At 50.5% G+C, this 8,982-nt stretch overlaps 1 protein-coding gene across 2 annotated transcripts; it reads left to right on the top strand.

Moving 5' to 3' along the window:
- The first annotated feature begins 2,891 nt into the window (after positions 1-2,891).
- On the top strand, positions 2,892-5,230 carry Id2 (inhibitor of DNA binding 2). 2 transcript variants are annotated; one of them, XM_041630312.1, is made up of 3 exons: positions 2,892-3,334; positions 3,644-3,708; positions 4,557-5,230. In XM_041630312.1, exons 1-2 carry the CDS (start codon positions 2,987-2,989, stop codon positions 3,698-3,700), a joined length of 405 nt encoding a protein of 134 aa, XP_041486246.1. In that variant the 5' UTR covers positions 2,892-2,986; the 3' UTR covers positions 3,701-3,708; positions 4,557-5,230. The 2 variants fall into 2 exon arrangements, with proteins under 2 accessions (XP_041486246.1, XP_041486247.1); XM_041630313.1 differs by having other exon boundaries at positions 4,440-5,230.
- Positions 5,231-8,982: the final 3,752 nt, after the last annotated feature.

Below are 8,982 nucleotides of genomic sequence, written 5' to 3'. Positions count from 1 at the left end.
AGGCTGCAGGGCGGCGTGAATGGGCGGCGTCACGCGCCTGGCGCCAGAGAGTCTGCTCCGGGGCTCCGGCTCCGGCCCCGCCGCGGCCTGGCCCGCACGCCGCCGCCGCCGCCGCCACTGCTGCCAATTCATCACCTGTCAGGGATCACTCGGGGGGTCACGGGCGGAATGGACACAGCTGTGAGAACAAAACCGAGGGGAAGAAAGGCGAGAGCTCCCAATTGCGCCAGATGTGCGGAGAGGACCTTGGGACTCGCCCCCGCCGCGTCGGCTCCTCCCGCTCCCCCCCCCCAACACCCTCGTGGCATCACGCGGGGATTGTAGCCAAAGGGGCTGGGCCCGAACCTGCTTCTGATTACCGCGCGTGGCCTGGACACGGTGGGGGATCCGGGGGCCTGTAGCAAGGCTCGGGGAACTCCAGAGCGGGTCTGCTGCTTTAAGTGGGGGGCGTCCCAGTGAGTAGCTGGGACGGCCGATATTTCCACCACCAGCACACACACACACACACACACACACACACACACACACACACACCCGCGCGCGCGCCGGAAGCCCTTCACACCTTCCCACCACCCACGGATCCTGCCCTTACTGCAGCTGGGCGCGTCCTGCAGCTGGGACCATTTGAACTTTAGGGCTCGAAGATGAAAATCCACATCCACACCAATTGGCAGCTTTTTATGTGCTATTATAAGCCGTCCCGAAAAAGGCTCCCACCCCATCGCGGGACCCCCAAAACATAATTTCAAGAAATGTCAGCCCGGGCTTGCTGTGACAGACTTACTACTAACTCCGGCCTTTGCTCAGTCATTGACTTATACAGTTTCACAATCCCCTTAAAATGATCTTTAAATGAATGCAAAAACTGGGTACTATGCCAACAGAATCGGATTCAGCGAAGCCCGGCAGACTGGACTCTGGCATGGCAGCCAGAGAAAGAAACGCCAGAGAACTTTCACCATATTTAGCAATTTTACTATATCAGGGTACAGGAATGGTCTTGGGAGAAGGCGCTCATGCGTTGTAGCTGCCAGAGTGTGGAGCGAAGCTGCAGAGCGCGCATTACCATCCAGCCCAGGGCCTTTCTGTTGGGATAATGAGGCTGGCACGCGTGCTAACATACGGTGTCCTTGGAAAAAGAGAAGAATGCGTCAGTACCGCAGAGATGCAATGTCCAAGAATCATAAGTAATAATTTGAGAATCCCAGAGATGTTTGTTTACATTGGCTATTATTGTAAAATACTCAGAGTATAACATCATGAACCAAAAGTGTCAAAACAAAATCTGTTCCGCTGTAGCACGTATGTGATAGAAACACACGCACACAAAAAAGTACACCAAGAGGCTCGAACTGTGGGGGGACTCAGAGAGTAAATCACTTCCAGGCTTAATAACGGAGGCGAGTCGTCGATAGGAACGCTGTCGCCCAGTGGCAGGCGGCACTGCAGGGCTTGCGCAGATATCTTTCTGCAGGGCAGCATGTATCCCTCGGCAGCCTCCACACTTAGGTGGCCGGATTTTACCACCTCTGCGCCACCGGACTCTGCCTCCCTAGAGAGAAGCCCTGGGGCACATGGCTGTCACGTGGAGGTCAGAGAGTGCCTGGCCCACCAGCTGAGGAATTAATCATTAATTGAAGGGAAAATACTGTTCTTCTCCCCTCTCCACCCCCCCCCCCTACAGAGTTTTGCCCGGATTCTGCCTTCTTCCTCTTTCTTACAGTCAGACAAAAAAAAAAAAAGTCAACACGATACTACCAGTTTACCCTTTCTGTTTTTGTTTTGTTTTAGAGAAATATTTTTCCTCTAATATACGGTAGTCTTCTGCAGAGAGAGAATGAAAGTGCCAGAGTCAAGAGCTCCAAACTTTCTAAAATGTAGCTGCATCTAGAAAGAGGTGCTGCTGAAGGATTCCTAACCTCAGACGTAACAGAATTTTCTCTAAAAACAGCGATAAGCTGTCAGTCAATAGCTAGGACCACCTACCTGACAAAGAGCTTCCCCAGAGCTCTAAGCGCTGGAATGTGACACCAGAAATCGCGATTTGTGCATAATTAATCGCGTCACACCGCCACCTACACTGAAGGGCACAGACCAAGGGCAGTGTATGTAAATGGAGTGCCAGTGTGCAAACCCTACTAATGACCTCCGATTAATGGAGTCATTATACCGACCCTGCCTCATTCGTGGGGGGAACGAAGGGGGGTGGGGAGAATCCTGAACGTGCCGGGTCCCTCGGGGCTCCTCGGCGGTCTGAGGAAGACCGCACAGTATTCGCTACAACTCCTGTCACTCAGTTTCCCAGAAGGCCTCCCGCGTTGCTCCAAGTTGCAAAACCTCAAGCTAAACCTGTCCTGAATGTGTACGTGGGTAGTTTTTTTTTTCCTCCCCCTCTTAAACCCAGCTTTTCTTTATCTTAAAAGAAGGAACTCACTCTACAACGTGCCTCCCTAAAGGCGCGCTTCTTTTCCCATCTGCAAAGGTTGCTCTCTTCCCTGACGCTAGCGACCTATGACTTCCCCTCAGCTGAGCGGAGACCTCAGGGCTGCAGGCAGCCCTGGGTCGGGGGTGGCTTGCACCGGGCACACCCCCAGGGCGGATTCGGGGCTGGATGTCCTACGGCTCTACGGATGGGAATCAGGCGGGCACATTTGCACACCCAAGCCCCCTGGGCTCGCAGCGCACACTGTACTCAATTTACCACCCCAGCTGGGCTCGCGCCCGCTCCTCCCACCCCACGGGCATTGGCTGCAAACGCGGAAGGACCGAGCGCTCTCGCTCACCAATGGGAGAATTCGTTCGGCATGATGGACGTTACCCCTTCCACCAATGGCTGCTGAGGGATGCCCGATCGAGTGGCCCGGGAGAGTGCACATAAAAGCCGCCCCGCCCGGCTCGCGCTTCATTCTGAGCAGAGCCAGGTGCCGCGCAGCCAGCTCAGCCCCCCTGCGGCGGCTCCCTCCCGGCCTCTCCTCCCACGAGCAGCATGAAAGCCTTCAGTCCGGTGAGGTCCGTTAGGAAAAACAGCCTGTCGGACCACGGCTTGGGCATCTCCCGGAGCAAAACCCCGGTGGACGACCCTATGAGCCTTCTCTACAACATGAACGACTGCTATTCCAAGCTCAAGGAACTGGTGCCCAGCATCCCGCAGAACAAGAAGGTGACCAAGATGGAAATCCTGCAGCACGTCATCGACTACATCTTGGACCTGCAGATCGCCCTGGACTCGCACCCCACGATCGTCAGCCTGCACCATCAGAGACCTGCACAGAACCAGGCGTCCAGGACGCCGCTGACCACCCTGAACACGGACATCAGCATTCTGTCTTTGCAGGTGAGACTCGCTCAGCAAGTACCCCGCGGTCCGTAAAACCCCCGGTCGCCCGGCCTGTCACTCTTAAAGTCCATTGTAGAGACAGGCTCATTAACTTTATTTTTAAGAAAACTGTACATCGAGCCCCGTGTGAAATCGCTACTTAAGTTCTGTGTTGGGTTGTCTCTGGATCCGAATTGTAGCGTGAACCTGTTTTTTTTTTTTTTTTTCAAATGGGACTTGTTGGCACTTTCGTAAAGAGGAGGAGGGGAGGCTATCTTCTTTTAAGATTGTCTAATATCCTGCCTTTTATCCTCTCTCTCTCTCCAGGCGTCTGAATTCCCTTCTGAGCTTATGTCGAATGATAGCAAAGTACTCTGTGGCTGAATAAATTGGTGAGTGTTTGCGGGTGTCTCCTCCCGTGTGCGCGCTTTGGCAATGTGCTTGTGTGTGCGTCTGTGAGATGTTTGATTTGGAAAACGCATGCTTACTTCGCTGTGTTAGTGGGTGCCTCTTGTCTTACCAGATAGGCATGAAGGGGCTTGTAGCCGTGGGTACTCGGGATTACAGAACATTTGCCTTAAAAAAAGAAAAAGAATGCAAGAAAGAAAGAAAAAAGAAATGCCAGTAACTTATGGCAGGACAAAGTGTCATTATTACTGGTTTTGTGAGCCCATCGGTGGTCCTGTGAGGTACGAACCTCGGCTGTAATTAATCTTAACGCCACAAATTCCATAGGGGTCCTCCTTCCCCCAAACTGTGGTCATCTGAGATTTCTCTAGTTAGCTGAGGATTGCTACTCTGAGCCTTGCCCCTTGTGTTCTGGGATCCAGATTTCCCTATCTGCTAACCAAAGGGCTGTTTTCAATCAAATAATTGTTACAAGAAGCACCCTGGCGCCTGTGAGCAGGCTGTTAGAGATCCAAATAGGAGACTGCGTTTGGGAAGTTTTCCCCTCGTGTCTCTGCTATTTTCATGTTTAATTTGTGCTGTCGAGGCCGGGTATATGTGCCACATCTGGACGCCAGGGTTTGGTTTAAACTGTGGCTTCCCCGGCGCCTGGCTGCCTGCCTCTGCCCTTAGGTTACTCTCTCCTAAGCTGCTTTTCTCTCCCAATCTTTTGCAGGCGTCTGGGGACTTTTTTTTTTTTTACTTTCTCTTTTTCTTTTGCACAACAAGAAGTCTACAGGATCTTTTAAGACGCTGAACTTTTTGTTTTGTTTGTTTTCAACCATTTCACCAGGAGAACAAGTTGAATGGACCTTTTTAAAAAGAAAAGCAAAATGGAAGGAAAACTGAGTGATCATCTTCTTCCCCAGGAGTTCTCCAGCCTGGACTGTGATACCGTTATTTATGAGAGACTTTCAAAGCCCTTTCTACAGTTGGAAGGTTTTCTTTATATACTATTCCCACCATGGGGAGCGAAAAACGTTACAAATCACAAGGAATTGCCCAATCTAAGCAGACTTTGCCTTTTTTCAAAGGTGGAGCGTGAGCACCCGAAGGATCCAGTATTCGGTTACTTAAATGAAGTCTTTGGTCAGAAATGGCCTTTTTGACGTGAGCCTACTGAATGCTGTGTATATATTTATATATAAATATATATATATATATATTGAGTGAAACCTTGTGAACTCTTTACGTTTTCTTGTATAGTGGCAGAAATACCTATTTCTGCATAAAAATGTAATGACGTACTTATGCTAAACTTTTTATAAAAGTTTAGTTGTAAACTTAACCCTTTTATACAGAATAAATCAAGTGTGTTTATTGAATGTTGATTGCTTGCTTTATTTCAGACAACCAGTGCTTTGATTTTTTTTAATGACGCTGTTAAAACTGAACCCAAATAAATAAATACCAGTTCAAATTCATGTAGACTGTATTAAGATTACAATAAAATGTGTCTGACGTCAATACCTGGATTCTGAATGATTTCTGAGAGGTCTTGTGCTTGCTTGGGCCGCATCCTTCTGTTCACACACTCTCCCCGTCTTTATCGCTCACGTGTTCCATGACAGCCCAGCAAACTGAAACATTGTTGCTGGTAGGAGAGATGGGGACTCGGAACTGCTCACCTCGCAGACTTCTGCGCCTGTGCATTGGGGCAGGGCTTTAGAACGGGATTTGTGGGAGGTGACTCCCTTGAGTTAGGTCATTGACAGTCTAGAAAGTGTACAGTCTGGAAAGACTAGTGTCTGGGCGTGTGGAAAGACACTTAGAGCAAGATCCAGATTCGGAAGAAAAAGGGCTTTGACTGTCACTGTTTACCCCTGGGAATGAAGCTGTCAAACCCGGCCAGGAACTCCTCCACCTGTGGCTCACACAAGCCTGTCTGAGCCGGTTGCTTTCCCTGTCAGTCCCATGGTTGTTAAGTGCCCTTCTCCCTGGTCTGCTATCTGAACTGCAGCAAGGAACAGTGGGAAGGTACCTGAAAAGCCCCTCCACGCACCAAAAGGGGGGGGGGGGGTATCCACCAATATTTCCATCTAGCTCTCTGATCCTTGAGGACCCTGGGTCGCTAATTTAGATATCCATTTTATACTTAAGAGTCTGTTCCCCAAGTCGGAAGTGCCTTGAGGTGGGGTGGTTCTGGAAGGTGGTCCTGGGAGGACAGACAGAATCTACGTAAAGGATGGGACGACAAGGGACACGGATGTACAAGACTCACCTGGTGCCACTTTCTAGGCCAAGCAGGTGTTTGGGTGGCGCCTGCTAGTCTGCTTTGGCTGAGGTGTTTTCCTGGCCCCTGACACCGAATCCATCATGGTGAGTGGAGGAGGGGCAGCTTCGGTGCCGGTGGTCCCCGCCTCTTTCCTGCGGGGCGGGGTTCGTCTTAATGATTACACCAGGGGATGCATGATTTGGCCTTTACTCCCGGGCTGGAGACTGCCCTGGGGGCCAAGGCAGCCGCCCGAACACTGGTCACCAGCTGCCTACTATAGCCCCCGTTTGCACACCCACCGGACCAACCCAGCATGCATTGTACTCCCCCCTCCCCCAAAAGGGAAAGGAAAGTACTAGGATAAGTTGCTGCCCCACCCCTATCCTCAGCCTGGTGACTGCCGCTTCGCATCCTCTGCTCAGGTGGCAGTGGGGCTCTAACCCTGAAGTGCAATCGTGCTATCTGAACGACAGGGATCTTCGGAGGACCTGTGGGGTCGCTAGACAACCAACACTGCTCGCAACACTTGACTCCTAACCCATGACAGTCCTGGAAAAGTGGAACCTTTTGGGGGGGGAGGGAGGCAGGCTTGTACCTACAGCTCGCACCGTGGAGGCCGAGCGCCACCTGCTGGCAAACGTGAGGATCGCTGCTGGCCTATGGTTCGGCTGTCCCCGGGGCAAGGGTGCTGCTGGGGAGCAGGTGACTTGGTCTACAGCATTATCCTGACCAAGGTCTGGCCATGTAACCTAGAAATGACTGATGTCATCCCTAAAGACGCTGCTTCTAGGGCGTGTATGTAAAACCGTTTCTCCTCAGAAGGCTTTAGTGGCACGCTTCCCCTTCTCTGTCTCTAATTTTGCCTTTCACGTTTATTTCTCCAGAATTGCTTAGTAGCATTTAACCAGAATGGTACCTTATCAGAATAGGATGAGAGTGAGCAACATCTTCTTACTCCAGATCTTACTGCCATTTTCCCTCCGCCGTGGAAGATGTAGGTGCAGATGGTCCTTGTACATCTTATCAGTTTTTGAAAAATTCCTTCAGCTTCTAAATTTGGGTAATTTTGAGAATTTTAAATCATAACACGGTGGCAAATTTAGCATACTTCACTTGCTGGGTTTTTTTTTTCATTATATAAGTTTTAAATCCCCTTCCACTGATTTATTTGTAGTGCTGGGGATCAAACCCAAGGCCTTCTTAACACAAGGCCAGCTCCCTGCCACCGGCTACCCGCTCAGCCCTCGATGCTATTTTTCTCAGAAAACTTTCTCTTTAGCAAGCTGTGGTTTCTAAAATGACCCTGACTCCAACGTGATGTCGGTTTATCGTTTTGCTCTTTTGTTCTGTGGTTATGTCCGTCACAGATTCTGTTCACCCAGTATTTTAAGAGTAATTGTGAGAATTAAGGGCTGGCTTTTTTCTTGGACTCTCCGGCGCTTGGTTTTGGAACAACGGGCACACTCCTTTCAAAGGGTGAGCTTGGTCAGTTTGCTCTCGGGGTCCAATGCTGGGGTTAACTCCTTAAGAGACAGGCTTGTGCAGTCCTCTCGTGGTATAAAAACTATTCCCGGGTGTGCCACACACCGCCAGTCCGCGGATGAGCCAATTCGGTCTGTGGTTGCTTCCTGTCAGTAGAGAGGCTTCCCGGTCGAGTAAAGCCAGCAGTGATGAGTTTAGTGTTCTTGTCTGTCAAAAACTGCTACTGAAATCCTTAAACTCAGTGATCTCCTGCCCTGAACTCTGCAAACTCTCCACCTTTTGGAGTTCTCAGCACTTGCCGTTAGAAGGGGCACTCCAGGCTGTGGTGTCTGTGGTATGGATCTACCTGGACTTTGTCCGTTTTTTTTTTTTTTTTTTTTTTTCTTTCCTGTCTCCTGGTGGAGCACAAACAGCGATTCCCTGGGAACTGGCCAAGCCCATGCTGTCTGGAAGCATAGCGAGGGGAACAACCTACAGACGATCTTTTATTTTTTTTTAATTCTTATTATTTATTTATTAAAGATTTCTGTCTCCTCCTCGTCACCACCTCCCATTTCCCTCCCCCTCCCCCAATCAACTCCCCCTCCCTCATCAGCCCAAAGAGCAGTCAGGGTTCCCTGCCCTGTGGGGAGTCCAAGGTCCTCCCACCTCCATCCAGGTCTAGTAAGGTGAGCATCCAAACTGCCTAGGCTCCCACAAAGCCAGTACTTGCAGTAGGATCAAAAACCCATTGCCATTGTTCTTGAGTTCTCAGTAGTCCTCATTGTCCGCTATGTTCAGCGAGTCCGGTTTTATCCCAGGCTTTTTCAGACCCAGTCCAGCTGGCCTTGGTGAGTTCCTGATAGAACATCCCCATTGTCTCAGTGTGTGGGTGCACCCCTCGCAGTATGCAGCGGACCCGGCGCAGACTACAGAGGATCTTGACCGGAAGCATAGTAAGCAGAACAATCTGGCTGATAGCCAGGTCTATAGTAATAAGAGTGAGCCCGGGAAATGTCCTACTGGGAAGGAGGAGGAACCAGAAAACCCTGACCTGAGAATCCTGTCAATCCTACCTCCTGCCACCAGGGACTTCCAAGTACGCTAACCCCTGCCTATGAATTACCCATGATCCTATAAGTCAGCAAATAACTGCTTTAAACCCATTGGTCCGCTTCGTAGACTCCTTCCTGCTCTAGCCACAAGCAGAGACGTTTCTTTGCGTCTCCCCAGGAAGAGCACACAGCACATGTTAGACTCTTTAAGCGATGGCAGCAAGATCATCCAAGAAGCCTAGAGATGGGTCTTCTGTTTAGTGAAGCAGCCACCCTGAGGAGCTTTTCTAAGGGCACACACAGGGATAGAACAGTGTCAGTGAGTTCTGTACAAGTACCTGGTGTTATTTCTTCTTAAAGATATAGTAGTGGCGGACTGGTCCCAGGAGAGGTGGTGGTCCCACGAGGGGTAGTGGCAGGTACCCCAGGCCTTGGCAAGTCCCCTGAGGCCTTAGTGAGAGACAGACAGATACATCATACAGAGAGAG

This window comes from Microtus oregoni, unplaced genomic scaffold (genome assembly GCF_018167655.1).
Source record: "Microtus oregoni isolate MIOR12 unplaced genomic scaffold, Mior012 000034F_ref0000314, whole genome shotgun sequence".
Taxonomy (NCBI): Eukaryota; Metazoa; Chordata; class Mammalia; order Rodentia; family Cricetidae; genus Microtus; species Microtus oregoni.
Note: the sequence above shows the minus strand (reverse complement) of the source record. Positions and strands in the feature narration are given on the sequence as shown.

Coding starts and splice junctions, on each gene's coding strand:
- Id2 (XM_041630312.1), top strand. CDS start 2,987: ATGAAAGCCTTCAGTCCGGTGAGGTCCGTTAGGAAAAACAGCCTGTCG. Junction 3,335..3,643: donor TCAGCATTCTGTCTTTGCAG/GTGAGACTCGCT, acceptor CTCTCTCTCCAG/GCGTCTGAATTCCCTTCTGA.